This window comes from Rattus norvegicus, chromosome 15 (genome assembly GCF_021556685.1).
Source record: "Rattus norvegicus strain SHRSP/BbbUtx chromosome 15, alternate assembly SHRSP_T2T, whole genome shotgun sequence".
In the NCBI taxonomy this organism is placed as follows: Eukaryota; Metazoa; Chordata; class Mammalia; order Rodentia; family Muridae; genus Rattus; species Rattus norvegicus.
The window spans coordinates 7,108,598-7,125,483 of NC_141548.1; the positions used below are offsets into that span (position 1 = coordinate 7,108,598).

A 16,886-nucleotide genomic window follows, 5' to 3' on the forward strand; every position below is an offset into this window, starting at 1 on the left:
TAGAACAAATATGGAAGACTTTGTTGCTGAAAGTGGTTTAAATTGTGTGACTCTGTCCCAAGCATACTGTGAAGAATTTCAATATTTGCTTAGAGACTCTTTGGGGAGATTTTATGGTAAAGAATGTGGCTACCTTTTGCACTTGTCTGAAGATTCTGCATGAGACCTAGATTAAGAAAATCAGATAAATTGAATTTAAAAAGAAGTCTCAGAAACACCACTATGTGGCCCCCATAGTCTCATAGGTTTGAAGAAGCCTCTGGAAGCCTCAGAGTGGAATGAGGTTTGTATATGCTTGGCCCAGGGAGCGGTACTATTATCAGGTATGGCTCCTTTGGAGTAGGTATTTCCTTGTTGGGTCAGGTGTTTCGCTGTGGGTCTGGGCTTTAAGACCCTCATCCTAGCTGCCTGAAACTGAGTATTCTGCTAGCAAACATCAGATGAAGATGTAGAACTCTCAGCTCCTACAGCACCATATCTGCTTAGATGCTGCCAGGCTCCCACCTTGATGATAAGGAACTGAAGATCTGAACCTTTAAGCCAGTTCCAATTAAATGCTGTCCTTCATAACATTTGTCTTAGTCATGGTATCTGTTCACAGCAGTGAAACCCTAACATAAAAACTTCACATAGATGCCTGGAAGTTTAGATAATTAGCATGCATACCCCATAAATGTGTCCCTACATATCTCAAGAAACACTTTATTCAGGTGTGATCCATTGCAACTAATAAGGAACACGATGAAGGACAAACGTCCACGGTAGGGGCTGGAGAGATGGCTCATCATTTGAGAATTTGTTTCTCAAAAGGCCTGCAGGGCACCTAACAATCCTCTGTCACTTAAGTTCCAGGTGAAACCCAATGACCTCTTCTGGCCTTTGGGGAACAGCATGCACAGACCTACAGAAGGCAAAACACTCATAAATGTAAAATAAATCAACAACAACAACAAACAAAAACAAAAGCACCCAAAGGAGGGAAAACCAAAGGAGAAAACTCAAGGGCACCTTTGCCTGGATATTTTGTCCAGCTTTTAAAGAAATCTAGAAACTGAATTGTAAACTATGTGGTCTGCTTGAGTTGAAATCCCAAATGGAACATAGTACATTGTCAAGAACAAAAGTCATCATCCTAATCAAGAACAAGAAAACAACCAACCATAAAAACCCTATCCCCTGAAAGGTCTTGCAATTTATTATCTCTTCTGTGCAGTTATAATTGATATCATGTTTGAAGGAAACCAAAAGCAAGCAATTCTGTTTCATGACTGCTTCTATACTCCCTATAATATTGTTTTATTTCCTGGGAGATACCTCAGAACACCTGATGAATATTCCATTAATATGTTCAACACTCTCATCCACAAAAGAGTATATTTTAGCGGTCGCTAAATATTTGATAAGGATACAGCATTGATAATTTTTTCATCATGAAGCTGGTATTCAGAGTTGGACACACAATCTACACTGAAAGTATAATTGTCTTTGTATCTCAGTCTGACTGGGAAGTAATTATGATGCCCAATCCCTGTGAGAATGCAGAGATCCATCCCTGCCTGAGAGCTGTGGGATTTCAGATGGTTACATCACACTTCAATAAAGAAGGTTCTTAAGAGTGACGAGTTCGAGATCACTGTTTGATTCACAAGGATACATTCGATTTACTCAAAAGTAACAGGACACAAGGATCCAATATCTGCGGTGTAGATGGTCTTGCTGGCCTCCTCACAGAACCTCTTTCCCATTCTCATCTCACAGGATGCTTGCAGTTCAGTCTGCTCCACCAGCAGTTTTCTGTTCTCATTCATCAAAATCCTTACATTCTTCTTCAATTCATTGCATTCTCTCAGGAGGTGGAAGTTTCTGATGCTGAATCAAAAACAAATAATGGTAAATCCCAGGCAGTTTCTGTTTGCCTGCCACTCCTGCAAGTACAATCATCCCTTCAAGGGCCCCATCCCCAGGCATCTCCAGAATAGAGCCACCGTTTGCATGTTAGCACCAATTAGAGGCAGGTCAAATCCCGATCCGCATTCCACGGGAATCAAAGTACTTCAGAAAATCCTGACACTAGAGGGTATATATACATCAAAGCAGAGGAAATGGTGCATATGGGTGCTTATGTGTTCATGGTATTCTAAAGCCATTGGCAGGTGGAGGGCCAATCCCCTCTGAGGGATGATAGAAGACCCAGCAGCTATACAAATTTTCCATGTGTTTCTCAGGGATCCCAGATCTTTTTTCAAAGTCATAGCTGGACAGAAGTATTCCCTGCCTAGTGCTGGGGTCTCCTTTCTGTCAGTGACTCACCGGTAGGAATTATTTTCTTGTGTGAGCTCCTTGTACTTCTCCATGGCATCACTTATCCAGTTGGTCATCTTATGCATATCCATCGTTCTCATCTCATGTTGGGATTTAAGCATTGGCAATTCAACACTCAGCCTGTGTTAGAACATGACCCAAGGAACAAATAACTGTCTGAACTCTTGATTTCAGAATTAGATGAAGTGTAAATAAAAAATAGCCAATAAAAAATTCAAATTCAAGGAATGGGTGCTAGGGAAGAAAGTGGAAAACTCAAAGACCACAGCAAAAACACAACAGTGAGACTCAAACCATCACTCTCCCATAGAAAATATTTCTCTGCAAATCAGCACACATTTGTTTTGAAATAAGGGCTCCTTAAAAGGCTGGTGAGATAAGGTCCTACAAAGACCCTCTGTATAGGAGGGGGAATGCCTGAGAGCTGCATGTTTGGGAATATCAAGTGCCAAGAATTTATTCCCACAGTGACCTTTTCTAGGTCAAAATAAAACATCCTTGGATAGTTAAAAAAAGAAAAGAAAGTTCAAAGCAGGAAAATAAATAAATAAATAAATAAATAAATAAATAAATAAATAAATAAATAAATGAAATCAGACTGTTCTCTGGACTACCTAAGCCCATTTATATAACACAAACTTGCTCCTTCCAATGGTGCTGGTTAAACTAATTATCCTGGGCATTGGACGGCAGAGCCAGGGGACCAAATGTAGGGAGCAGACCTTCAAGATCTGGCCAGGTAAGCATGAAGGAATTGAACAGTTGTGTAAGAAGTATAAGATGTTTCCTCCAGTCTGTGCCATAGCCTTGGGTCCAGCAGAAAGATGTGATGACATTTCTCTTGTTTTGAATGCAGAGATTCTCAATCCTTGTTACATGACTCCCAGAGGCCATAACTACTTTTTACAGGGAAGAGGATTCATAACACCTCCTCCCCTCAGGAGAGTCCTATGTGCCAGCAAGGTAAACAGAAGGAGCAAAGTGCTCTGTTGATCAATGACGGCCTCCACAGACTTATCACTATCATGACCTGCAAACCGTTCATCAAACAAATCCTCAGACCCAATCAAAGGTCCCAGACTCCCTGATCCTGAGCAAAACACACACAAATACTTTCACATCCATCCATACATCCCAACCCATATACAAACATAATTAGAATGCCAACTTTATCGTGGAGGTGCCATAGAATCAGTGTATAACGACCAAAATCACAGTAAGAGTGAGGACATTCAGGCATTTCATTCACACACTTAGATGCAGCAAGTGTGACCAGGTCCTTCCAGCTGTTGAAAAAGACCAATCCAACTCCAAGGAGCTCAGGGTCAAGTACAAGAGAGGTTGACCCTAAACACACAGCACCTAGCTTCTCTCACAGGCCAGCACCTGCCAAGGCTCCTTAAAGTCCAGGATGAGAGGTGAAACACTTTCTTGATGTCTCTTGGCTTAGCAGAGAGAGCACAAGACAGTCAGTAGGTTACAGGACATAATGACTACCTGTAGTTCAAACCATCATTGACATAAAGGTCCAGGATTCGAGAAAGTTCATCCCGCTCAATTTTACACTTCTGGATTTCAAGTTTTAGTTCCTCCAATTTCTTTATACGCTTTTCATGGTTACTGATGAAATTTTCTGATGATGCCTTCCGAATAAACCCTGTAGATAGATAAACACAAGTGAATGTACATATTTGATAGCCCATGGGTAGAAAAGACCATTCTGAGTCTCAAAAAGGAGGTTGAGGAAGAGGAAAGGCTGGAGACTTGTTGAATCCCTGAAAGAGAAGAAACGCTATCCTTAATGTGGACTCTTAAGCTATTTCCCTCTTCCCAACCTCCATTGCCATACATAAGCCTCACTCACTATTACATGATCCCTCATACTGAAAGATAGAATCTACCTCAGACATAAAGATTTGGGACATTGTCAGCAGATATCAGACGTGCAGCAGGTAAATCCTGGAGTTCACAGCACCATCAAACCCTAATCGTGTGTTCAAGCTTAAAGTGTCTGCGACCTCAATTCATGACTAGGGGGTTCATCCTTCCTTGTTGTTGTCACCACAGACTTAGTAACCTACAGTAATCTAGAGGATGAAGTGCTTCAGCACCCAACCATGAATGGGCACATTGTTATCCTCATAGGGCTTCCTCCTGGCATTCCTTGGCAGTAGAAATTAAAAAGCTCATAGAAAAGAAACTGCAGGCCTGCCAATTCCTGGCCCTCTGTCAAATTAATCATCAGGACTCTTGACTCTTGGTCTGCAATTGACAAATTCCAAGGCTCCTGCTTGTAAGGCCGACTCCTGAAAGGCACAGCTCAAACCTACCTCCTGGAGGAAGTTCCCTGACTCTACCCAGTACTCACTGTGCCTTCCCCAGAATGATTTCATTCTTCCATACTTACAAGACAGGAGGCCAGCTTTCTTCTGCCTCAGTCTGGTCTCTCCTTGGTCTCCCCTCTCCTTCTGAACTAGCTTGAGCAGCTGATGAAACATGCCTGTTTGTGAACCCAAAAGGCACTGAGGGAATCCCACAGGCAGTTGGTGTCACCACAACACTGGTGACGTCACAGAAGATTCTAGTGCTCTCTTAGATACAAGAGATTGTCCAAGGAAGAAATTACTGATGATGTCACTGGGAAGTTCTATGGCCTCCCTGCTACCCAGCTCTCCCAAAAGCAACCAATTTCTATGGGGCCCTTTTCTGCAGCCTCTCCTGTGACCCAGGGAATATCCTTTGGCAACTTCTCCTCCAAAGTTAGATATTTCTCTCTGCTTCATCGGATGTCATCAATGCTCTTGATGGGGAGAGTTGGTTACAACCCTGAATTGGATAAGAGATTTTTGTTAGCACCCAAATCTCTAGGGACCACAAATGAGGACGATTTATATCAATAATAAATCTACACCTGAGACGATGCACATACATACAGTCCAATTCCCAAAGTTTCCCTGTTTCCTAGAGGCCAATATATTTCTCCTGTAATTTTAATTTTATAAAACCTGAATAATATTTGCTTATTGTGCATTCCTTGATAGCCAGGACTATTTCCACATACACGTCCATGTATTTCACAAAGTCAATGTTAATAATCCTACTTCTTGCAATAAAAACTCCCTTTTCTTCGGAATATAGGGGATCAACTACAGGGCAAATATAAAATCATAAATTTATGTCCATTCTTTTACATATTAAGTAGGACATCATTCCTTTCTCAAATATAGCCAGACAATTAAATTGCTCATCAGTGAGTAAAGGTCAACCTGGACTGCGTGTTCCTACATTGTAGCCCGACAGCCATCACTTGTCCAATATCTGTCTTCCTTAATTTCCAAGTCCAGGCATGAGGATATTGGGGGTTGCCCCTTGATACTTTATTCCTAACAAACATAAGAATCAGCAGGATGGGCAGGGAGTCGATTGGCCTGAGGTCAGGTTAAACCTCAATTTTAGTGGGCCCATAAGTTCAGGGGAAAGTCCATTTGGCATTGTCATCTGTGGCTTCTGTGTTCTTATCCTAGGTGTGCTCAATCTGTGCTATGACACCTCCTAACCTCACAGACATAAGAGTCTAAAACACGTCTGTCTTCTCTGGGAAGGGCTCTGCCTCTGACTCCCACCTGGAGTTGGACAACATCGCTATACAAAGCTCAAAACAGAGGAGTGGAGATGATGGATGCTTCAGAAGTTTAGGGTCATTTCTTCCAAATAAGGCACATATTTTTCCAATGTAATTTTTCCTTTGTTCTTTCACTCATGGTGGCTGGCTTCTTTCCTGGCCTGAAGTATACTGGAGTCCAATCTTTTGGATGACTGAAGCATCTTTTTTTGAGATGAAGGCCCACCAAGGGGCCTGCTGCATACAGGCTCCTATCACCAAGGAAGTTGTTGCTACAGAATCATAGCATGGTGGTAGCAGCACATGGTCTCTCACAGTCTTCTCTGCTGCAATTGCTAAAAGAATAATAGGGTTGTTTGTTTTTTAATATTTTATTGGAAATACCTACAATGCTGGTCAGAGTTGATACATGCCTTTAATCCCAGCACCCATAAAGTTTTTTTTTTCTTTTTTCTCTTCATTTTTTGCAATTGTTGTTAGAATTCCTGTTGTTTTCTTTGGTAATTCCCTCTATTTGCTCTGTACCTAGAATGTTAAGTCCACACTCTTCATGGCCCTATTCTTCATGGTAAAGATTTTGCTCATACCACCCACACCACACATGATCACATTATTTACTTTCAAAAAAGGAAAACAGGCATGAAGAAGAGAGTTAACGTGTATGGTCTCAGGTAATCAACACATCACGAGTGCAGGATGGCATCCTAGGGTTTTGGATTACCCAAGCTTCTGGTTTTGAGATTGACAGGCCTCTGCAGAAGTCTCCAGTTGAGTAGCAGAGAGTCTGGAAAGGCTGAAATAATGGCTTCCCATGCATGGAAAAGGCTGCCCTTCAGTGCCTCTGCAGCCTGAGGCAGAGGTCTGCCAAGAGCACAAGGGCACTTGACCAGAGCTGGTAAGGGACTGCCTTTTGGATGATCCGTGAGACCTGGATGAACAGAGGCCTCCAGAGTCCTGATAAAGGGAAGGAGAGTCACGTAGATGTGCTGGAAACAATCGATCTTTGGGCTGCAAGTCGTGCATTTATCTTTGCTGTGTAAATAGTATTTGTAAGTGACAAAGGCATCCTACTTTATCATGTCTAGTCACTCTAGTTGTTAAAGTGTTTGCTAGTGTAAACATAGTAGAGTTAGTACAACAATACACTGTGTCCCATTTTGTTAAAGAACTTTATTCTATTTTTTATTTATACATATTTTACTTATTCACATTGCATGCTGCACACTGCCCCCCAACACCCGGTTACTCTCTCCCACAATCCTTCCACAAATCTCCTAGTATATTCTTCTCTGGGTATATGAGGGCCAGCTATCACAGTAGATCCCTTCTTCCACCAAAGACAATTTACCCATCCTGGGGCAGGTGCCGAGGATGCTGGTAATGGATGCCTTGGGCTTTCTTCATGCTCCAATTTGCTGGCTTTGGGAAGTTCATGCAGATCTGTCTGTGAACTTGGTACTTCATATAGACAGCACACAAGAAGCACTGATTTGGATAATGTTCTTGAGAGTATATTTCAACAAACTTACCCCCACTAATATTCTAACAATGACAATGGTAATGGGACACTATACATCTATTCCAGGAGTTTCCATTTCTGAGAGCAGCAGAATAGAAGCCCACAAATTGGCAAAGCTAAGTGAGGTCACACAGGGGACCTAAGAGCACACTGCTGCTTTCCTAGAGTGTATCCTAGAGGCTTATGATATCTATACACCCACAGATCGATATGCACTGGGCACCAGGCTAATTCATTGCTTTTGTCACTCAGTTTGCCACTAATATTAGGAATCCCAAAAGTCAGAGAAATTTGGAGGTATGAATAAGTCCCAGGGGCTGGAGTAAGCTCAAAAAGTTGTGACAACAAAGCACTGATTAAGAATCAGAGAAACAAGATGCTCACCAAGACCATAGTCGTATCCCATTAAGAAAATATGAATAATAAGCCACCAGGTGAAAATATAAAGTAGGAGGTCAGAGCCCTAGAAGGTCTATCCTTTGCCCTCAGGGAAGCAACCATTCTTTCAGCCATTCCCGGTCCTCTGCCACACAATCAGAGACTTCCCCCAACAACTCACTGACCTTTTTCAAAGACCTATCTGGGCTTCTCCCTGTAGAATAGGACATGCAGAGTCCTTGAGGAGCCGCCAAGAGGTCTCCTCCACACAGGCTCCTTGTGGGCAAAGGAAAATGTTCCTGCGGAATCTGCCATGGCAGCAGGAGTTTCAACCAGGCTGCTCTTCCTTCCAGCTCACTGGATGCAGGCCTGAGGCCATGGGGTGTCTTGGAAAGGAAGAAGCACACACTACCTCACTGCTCTCTCTGCTGGCGAATGCTAGAACTGTGATAGGACGTGTGTGTTTATTAGAAGCATCCACAAAGCTGATCAAAGTCAGCACACGCATTAATCCCAGGATTCAAAATTTATGTTAATCGTTGATGTTCTTGTTTTTTGTTTGGTTTTTGTTTTTAATCCCCCCTCCACAGCTAATTGCTCTATACCTAGAATATTAAGCACATGCTCTGGAGGGACCTATTCATGTTAGGCAATGCTTTTTTTCTTACTAACCACTCCACAGATGATCCCATTATTTACTTTCAAATAAGAAGACAGTCATAGAGAAGTGACTTAACCAGTATGCTCTCACAGAAGAAACACATCACGACTATGGAATGGCACCCCAATCTTTTGCATTTGTTATGCCTTTTAATTTTTTTCATTCTTTATTTGTTTTTAGTTACATTCAAATGTTATAGCCTTTCTCTGTTTCACACCCATATCCCCCTACCCCATCCCCCTCACCCTTTTCTCTGAGGGTGTTCTCCCCCCCACCCAACCCTTCCTGCCACCCTTCCCTGACATTCTCCTACACTGGGGCATAGAGCCTTCGCAGGACCAAGGGCTTCTTCTCTCATTGACGCCCAACAAGCCAATCTTTTTCTACACATGCTGCTGGAGCCCTGGGTCTGTCCATGTGTACCATTTGAATGATGGTTTTGTCTCCTGGAGCTGTAGTTGGTTGGTATTATTGTTGTTATGGGGTTGCAAACCCCTTCAGCTCCTTCAATCCTTTCTCTGCCTCCTCCATTGTTCTCAGTTCAATGGTTGACTCCAAACATCCGCCTCTGTATTTGTCATGCTCTGGCAGTGCCTTTCAGAAGACAGCTATATCAGGCTCCTGTCAGCTCGCACTTCTTGGCATCACCAATATTGTCTGGGTTGGTGGATGTATATAGACTGGATCCCCAGTTAGGGCAGTCCCTGGGTAGCCTTTCCTCAGTCTCTGCTCCAAACTTCATCTCCACACTTCCTCCTGTGAGTATTTTTGTTCCCCCTTCTGAGAGGGACTGAAGCTTCCACACTTTGGTCATCCTTCTTGAGCTTCATGTGGTCTGTGGATTGCATCTTGGGTAATCTGAGATTTTGGGCTAATGTCCACTTATCAGTGAGTGCATATGATGTGTGCTTTCTTGTGATTGGGTTACCTCACTCAGGATGATATTTTCTAGTTCGTTCCATGGCCGTAAGATTTCTATTAAGTCTTTGTTCTTAATAGCTGAGTACTACTCCACTGTGTAAATGTACCACATATTCTGTATCCATTCCTCTGTTGAAGGGCATCTGTGTTTTCCCAGCTTCTGGCTCTTATGAATACAGCTGCTATGAACATAGTGGAGCATGTGTCTTTGTTGTATGTTGGAGCATCTTTTGGGTATATGCCCAGGAGAGGTATAGCTGGGTCCTCAGGCAGTGCAATGTTCAATTTTTGAGGAAACTCCAGACTGATTTCCAGAGAGGTTGTCCAGTTTGCAATCCAATCAACAGTGGAGGAGTGTTCCTCTTTCTCCGCATTCTCGCCAGCATCTGCTAACACCTGAGTTTTTGATCATAGCCATTCTGACTGGTGTGAGGTGGAATCTCAGAGTTGTTTTGATTTGCATTTCCCTGATGACTGAGGATTTTGAACATAACAGAAAGCCTTTTAAGAAACAACGCTACCCTAACTGGTGGTCTGCATGTGGTTGAGTGCCAATTGATCCATTTCTATCTCTTTCTACAAAGTTCAAGTCCAAGTGAATCAAGGAAATCCACATAAAACCAAACATGCAGAAGCTAATAGAAGGGAAAGTGTCGCAAAGTGCCTAGAACACATTTGCACAGGAGAAAGTTGTCAGAACAGAATACCAAAGGGTCAGGCTCTAAGATCAACAGTAAATGTATGAAATCTCAACAATCTGAAAACTTTCTTTAAAGCAAAGGACACTGCCAATAGGTAAAACAGCAAGCTACAGATTCGGAGAAGAGTTTTACCAACCCTATATCTGAGAGAGTGCCAAAATTCCAAATATACAAAGTACTCAAAAAGATAAACTCCCAGACAACCAAATAACCCAACTTTTACACTGGGACAGAGAGCTAAACCAAGAATGTTCAACTGCGGTATCTCAATGCCTGAGAAACACAACAAGAAATGTTGGACATCCTTACTTATCAGAAAAAGGCAAATCAAAACGAACCTGAGATTCTTCATTACACCAATCAGAATGGCTAAGATAAAAAACTGAGGCAGTAGCAGATTGGGCTGGGATGTAGAGAAAGTGGAACACTCCTCCATTGCTGGTGCGATTACTAGCTGTATAGCCACTCTGGATATCAATGTGGAGGATCAGGGAACATTGCAAATAGCTTTACCTGAAGACCCAGCTTTACCACTCACTTCAGGCATATACTCAAACATGATCCACATATGACAAGGACGTGTGGATGAATATGTTCATAGCAGCGTTACTTATATTAGTCAAATGCTGGAAACAACCACGATAGACCTCAACTCAACTGAGGAATGAATGTAGAATGTGTGCTCTATTTAAACAGAGGAACAGTACTCGGGTATCAAAGATGAATACACCAAGAACTTTGTAGGCAAAGGGATGGAACTGGAAAACAGTGAAATAACAGAGATTGAAAAGGACATAACATGGGATGTATTTAGTGACAAATGGATGTTAGCCCAAAAGTTCAGAAGACTCACTATACAAATCATTGATCACATGAAGGGTAACATGTTAGAAGGCCAAATTGTGGATGCTTGAAACCCACTTAGAAGGGGGAACAACATAATCATGGGAGGCAGAGGGATGGAGGGACCTAGGTAGAGGCAGGGAAGGATGGACAAGGAGGGTGGGGGAGTAGTAACAATGAAAAGAGACAAGAGAGAAACCCAGAGGAAAAGTGGGATAAATAACAATAAGCATCAGTGGTGGGTGGTGAACTTGGGTAACCCAAATGAAAAATGAAGAAGTCAAAATCTTCTCATTTGCAGATGGCGTGATACTATTTTAAAAACTCTAAAAATGTATCACCGTCTCTTAAGACTGATAAATACATTCATAAAAGCACAATACAATGGGAACACACAAAATTTCTTAGCCTTCCTTTATGCCAATCCAAATCATACCATGAGAAAATCTGGGAAAAATTTCCCTTATACTAATCTGAAAATATAAAATTAAATAATGTGGAGTAAAATACTTGAAATGCAAAGACAAATATGAATTAGTTAGAGGTGATCCTAAATAGAGACAACCTGTCTCTAAAAACTTAAGTTTCTTAAAGCTGAAAATACATTCATAAAAGTAGTAGAATGCAAAATTAACCCACAAAACTCATTACCTTTCCTGTATACCCAAAACAAACCATGGGAAAGAAATCAGGGAAATATTCTACTCCAAATAGTCTTAAAATATATAACAAAACACCCTTGATAAGCACACTTATAAAGCATACTATTAGTAAGAAGACATATGAAGTACCCACAATCCATCCTGAATACATATAAGAACTTTCCAGCTGATGTTCTGAAAGACATTAAAGACTTGAATAAATCAAAGCTTTTATATTTTTATGGATAAGTAGATAATATAATAAGGTCAGTTTTTGGTGAATTAATAAAATTAATACAATATATAGTGATTAGAAATTTTACTGCAATAAATCACCCCCTTTATAAAACTCATGAATTTGACTATAAATATTCTACTATGGGACAAAGGACAACTTTTAAAGTACAAAGAGCTAACATATTTAGAGAGATAGCTTTAAAGAGAACAAAACATGGAGGAAAAAATGTCATGTGAAAAAAATTTAATAGTTACCTAAGCAGTGTCATGTGGTTGGCAGAGCGAATATTTCAACAGTTTAGAGTGTCCAGGAACTGTGTTTATTGATTTAAAAACTGAGGTTCCATACCTGCAGGAGGAGGGACTATCAGAGCAGATCTCAAAAAAATTCCGATTGTTCAAGTTAGTTTCCTATTGTCATAGGAAACATAAAAATGCCAATGTGGGAAAGTGAAGGTTTTATTCACCCCATAAGTTACAGTTCATCATCAGTGGAATACAAGAAAAGAACAAAAGGCAGCAGCTTGACAACAGAGAGGAACTCTGCTTACTCATCTGCTCAGCTACCTTTCTCTATGACCTCTCCTCCCCTTACTAGGGCTGGTACCACCCACAGTGGGCTAAGTCCCCATACATCAACTGCCATCAAGAAAATGCCAAAGACACAGTCTGCCAGCCATTCTGATGGCGTCAATTGCTCCAGAATGCATCATTTAGACAACTACAATTAGCCATCACAGCAAGGTATAAAAGGAAAATACAAACCTTAGCCTGCTCCAGATAAAAGTAACACTTCATGAATAGAATTTGAGGTCAAAAGTGAAGTTTCATGTGAGGAAGAAATTAGAAGGAATTATGACAGAAATTGCACTTTATTTAAAATAAAAAGTGACAACAAGCTGAAGCCACAAATAAAATGTTGGTAACTTTGACTTCTTGAAACCTCTTCTGGAGGCTGCAGGGTGGATGCAGGGCATGGTTGTTGGCTGGCACCACCATGGACCATCCAGAGTTTTGGTGGAGGATTTTCCATCAGAAGCCTTAGCCTTACTACAGAGGCCAGGTCCCAGGTACAAACCATAGTCACTCAATTGGATGACAGATCTTGTGCTCCAAAGACATGGAGGAATCCATTTAGCCTTGACTTGGGGACGGCTCTAACTAACTTCAGAGTCATAGATATCGCAAGCATCTAGAACACCACAAGACCCATTGTCTAACACCAGTATTCTCTGCTGTGCCCTCAGTCACCACGGTAATAATCAGTGGTGAGCTCTATAGTATTATTTGTTCCAGTTTCCTGGTGGTGCTGCCTCCAAACCCTGTTTCTTTGACCCAGACAGAAGCTTCAAGTAAAATAATAAATACTTTTTGCATTGAAAGCCATTGGTAGCTTGTAGTTGTAGTTAACAATGAAGACCTCAAGCAATCTTCCCTCAGTCCTCCTGTTTTAGCAAGGGTTTTTTTTTTTTTTGCTTTTGCTTTTGCAGTTTGTTTCGTTTTGGTTGTTTTCTATTTTATTTTGTTTTATTTTGTTTTGTTTTCCTTTTTGTTCTATTCTTCTTAGGGTGCATGGAGTGGTCAAGAAGTGGTTGGAAAAAGGTCAAGTACAAATTCAGATGCACAGAAAGACCCCAGTCTTTCTGGCAGGTCCACTGTGTTTGCTGCATTAGGGCTTTTTCCTTTTGCCTTACATGTTACTCATTTTCACTCTCTTGGAGGCTTTTATCCAGTCATAATTAGTAACATATCTATCATAATTATTTGAATTTCAATTATCCAATTCTAACTACTCTATCTCCTATCCCAAACCAGAGAAAGGCGTTGAGTCCTGTAGGGTGTGGTTTTGATGCTTAGATCAGGAATCTTCCTGTGAACACTGATCCCTGATAGTTCAATAATGATGCTGTTGGCCAACCAGCTGGGTGGCATAGTCAGGTCTTCTAGTTTTCCTCCAGGCAGGCAAGGAGACACAAGGGAGGAGAAGGGATTTAATACTTCAGAGGGAGTAAGAACTACCAGCCATTTGAGATCTAGGGCTGAGTGGCAATTGGTGGCCTCCCAGATGGGCTTGGTGTAGCAGGCAGGAGGTTAGAAACACAATAAGCTGAGAGCAGATTTGGGTGCTGAGCTATGACTAAAGGACACTGAACAACTGAGCTGAGGGCAGATTTAGAGGTGCTGAGCTGGGAGTAAAAAGGAGGGCATCCTATTTGGAGGAGACTTAGAAGAACCTGGCCACTGAGCCATCTCATCGAAAGTATCTTAATGTATGTGTCTTTTATGTGCAATCCAAAGAGACCTGGGCAGGGTTGATAGCTTGGTCTGCCTAGAGCTTAAAGTGAGGCAGTAGAAACAACACTCTACAGAGTCCTATGTGAGCAATCCATGGGCATTAAGGAGCGAATCCAAAGTCACCTTGACTAAGAGAGTTAGAGCTGACCCAGATGTAGCTTTTCACTATAACCATCCCTTCCTTTTGATCTTTTAGTGTGCCATTTGTTCAAGAATATTAGTGAGGAAGAGAATATGACTCTAAAGGTTATTCTTGGTTGTTAAATTGTCTTCATCTGAGATTACCAAACCACAAAAGTAGAGGGGAAATCTGTGAGGGATTTCTGTTTATTGTAAATTCAAATTTACTTCTAATCTGGATATTTGATGTAGGAAGTCACACCTTAAACCCAGAACTTTAATCCTGATCTTCTTTTTTCTTTTTTAGTCATCTACAGATCCATCATTATTAGGAATGTGTCCTTCTCACTGGAGACCAGAGAAGAGACCTACAGTTCCATGATACTTAAATGTCATAGCAAGACATCAAAACAAAATGTCAAAGTGTGAATGGAGGAAATTATTTAGGACAGTGTTTTGCAAACAAGTTTTGATACAGATATTCTTGGAAGGAGAGCTCTGCAATTTTGCATTTCATATTTGACTTTGCTGGTACTCTGACTAGGATCAACATAAAACTTCTTGGGATTTTCTTAATCTCCTTTACGAATAGAGATCAATGAACCATCAGCTCTGTCGTCTATGTTATTATGGCTACAGTGAGGACCAAGTATGCTAAAGCTCTTCATCTGATTTTTCAAACAGCGTCCTCATACGAGTGTGGACTTCTGTGGGTTGTGGGAGGGCAAGGTTGAGAACACTGGCTGAGAGCTGTGAATGGAGAAGTGGGACGGTGCATGCAGGAGGGAGGGAAAGGCCTGAGTGTGGCTCATGAACAAATTCACAATATCCATTGATTTAATAACCATTCAGGAAGTGGACTTCTGCAAAATGACTTCAGCTGACCAGCATGGCAGGAAACCAGAAACAGATTCAATGGGGATTTAGATCAACTGGATGGGAAACATGGGCTTAGAGGCAGAGACGTGTCAGCACATGATGAATGGAAAATCAAGCCAGTGTTGTCTGTTAAGCTTCTCAGCCCCATGGTTAGAGGCAAACAGCAACAAGTTTTAGCACTGAGGAAAAGAAGAAATAAAAGCCAATTTGTTGAAAATCCCCATCACCAAAAAGTAGTGACATCCTCTGTGATGCACATCATCTCTCAGGGGTACTGGCCGTCGGAATGGCTGGATGATGGCTCTCGGCATGGCCTCTGCCTGCACCCCTTTTCCTAACTTCAGAGCTCAAATCTGCTTCAGCCGGGTCATCAGCTCCCCATTCTGTTGCATGGAGATCAGATCGCTGCGTCTGCCTATGCAGTCTTTCTTTACCTATGAAGACCTGAAGAACTGTTCTCCATCCAGTGAGCTGTTGTAAATAATCTTGAATCTCATTGGTGTTGTTAGTGGCTGTGATGTTCACAGATTCCAGAAGACCATGTTTGGAAGGCAGTTGACTGAGGATTTCTTGGGTCTTTCTGCAATAGGGGCAGGTGGGCTGGATGAACACGACCACCTTCCCAGATGGGAACTTGCAGTTCACAAACCACTGAGCCACGCTGACAGGCTGCAGCTTTCCAGGAAGGAACATTCGGTTGAAGGTACTGGTCCCGTGTCAAATAGGATTGGAAAACCAGATGTCTTTACTTCTGTGGACTAAGATCTGGAAAAACCCAACTACATAAAAATCTGAGGACAAGTTGTGAGGGGTTTGTTCTTTCCTTCAATCATGTAGGTCCTAGGGAAGGAGCTCAGGTGTAGGAAGTTGGCAACAATTACCTTTATCTGCTGAGCCATCTCACCTGCTGAATCCCTCATTCATGGAACTGAAGAAACTCTGTATCCATCAGGTATTCTGTGTATGTATCTATGTATCATTCGCAGAGTAGATACTTTTGTCTCTTGGTTGGAAAGCACTAGTCTGGAGGGCTCTTGGTTGGTCTCAGTAGTCCAGTCCAGGAGCTGCTTTACAAGAATCACTCACTGATCTGGAAGAAACTCTTTTTAGAGGCAGTGAGATCTTCTGGAACAATATCAACCATCCTTCTCCCTTCCCAGTTTTGAACTGAATCATTCTCCACCAAAGGCCTGTGGTCTCTGCTGCAGGCTGCATCCCCCCATGCTGTCTGAAGCTTGCTCATAGCAGTGCATTTATGGTACAGCAACATGATTTCCTTACCACTTCACCCCCAGGAAAGTCTTTCAATTCTTTATTTAATCTGATGGGTCTAATGTACATCGTCACCCAGGATGAGATGGGGGAGTTCTGCTCAACCCTTACAGTAAGAGATGCTGAGATATGATGTTGTACCCACTAATGCCCTACCTGGACGCCTGGCAGTTTAGACAATAAGCATGGCTATCCAATATGTGTGTTCCTACTGGTCTCTAGAAAGAGAGACTGAGAAAATATGCCTTGTACATATGAAGCCAGAAAAGAATTTGTGGATCTAGAAGACAAGGTACGAAGGACTGCGTGTAAATCCCAGTAACTGAGAAAGCAGCCTGGAGCCAGTTGTGTTATTGAGACTTCAGACAGCTTGGCCTTTACACATGTGACACAGCAGACTCCCATGAGCAAATTCTTAGCCTGGAAGATGTAGTTATGGTAGCCAAGAAAACAAACACAGAACTGTCCCCTCTGC

At 41.9% G+C, this 16,886-nt stretch overlaps 1 protein-coding gene and 1 pseudogene across 1 annotated transcript; both read right to left on the reverse strand.

Moving 5' to 3' along the window:
- Positions 1 to 679: 679 nt before the first annotated feature.
- LOC148000765 (uncharacterized) lies at positions 680 to 4,895 on the reverse strand. Its single transcript, XM_087587048.1, has 4 exons — positions 4,730 to 4,895; positions 3,820 to 3,979; positions 2,311 to 2,442; positions 680 to 1,869 (listed from the first exon to the last, which is right to left on the reverse strand). The coding sequence occupies exons 1-4, from the start codon at positions 4,818 to 4,820 to the stop codon at positions 1,662 to 1,664; spliced, it is 591 nt and encodes a 196-aa protein (XP_087443174.1). The 5' UTR covers positions 4,821 to 4,895; the 3' UTR covers positions 680 to 1,661.
- Positions 4,896 to 15,312: 10,417 nt separating this feature from the next.
- LOC148000766 (glutaredoxin-1 pseudogene) lies at positions 15,313 to 15,832 on the reverse strand (annotated as a pseudogene).
- Positions 15,833 to 16,886: the final 1,054 nt, after the last annotated feature.

What these genes read in the sequence shown, in the direction of transcription:
- LOC148000765 (XM_087587048.1), bottom strand. Translation starts at nt 4,820, where the DNA reads ATGTTTCATCAGCTGCTCAAGCTAGTTCAGAAGGAGAGGGGAGACCAA. An exon ending in AATGATGGTTTGAACTACAG is followed by an intron (nt 2,443 to 3,819) that starts GTAGTCATTATG and finishes GTTCTAACACAG; the next exon opens with GCTGAGTGTTGAATTGCCAA. An exon ending in CAAGAAAATAATTCCTACCG is followed by an intron (nt 1,870 to 2,310) that starts GTGAGTCACTGA and finishes TTTTTGATTCAG; the next exon opens with CATCAGAAACTTCCACCTCC.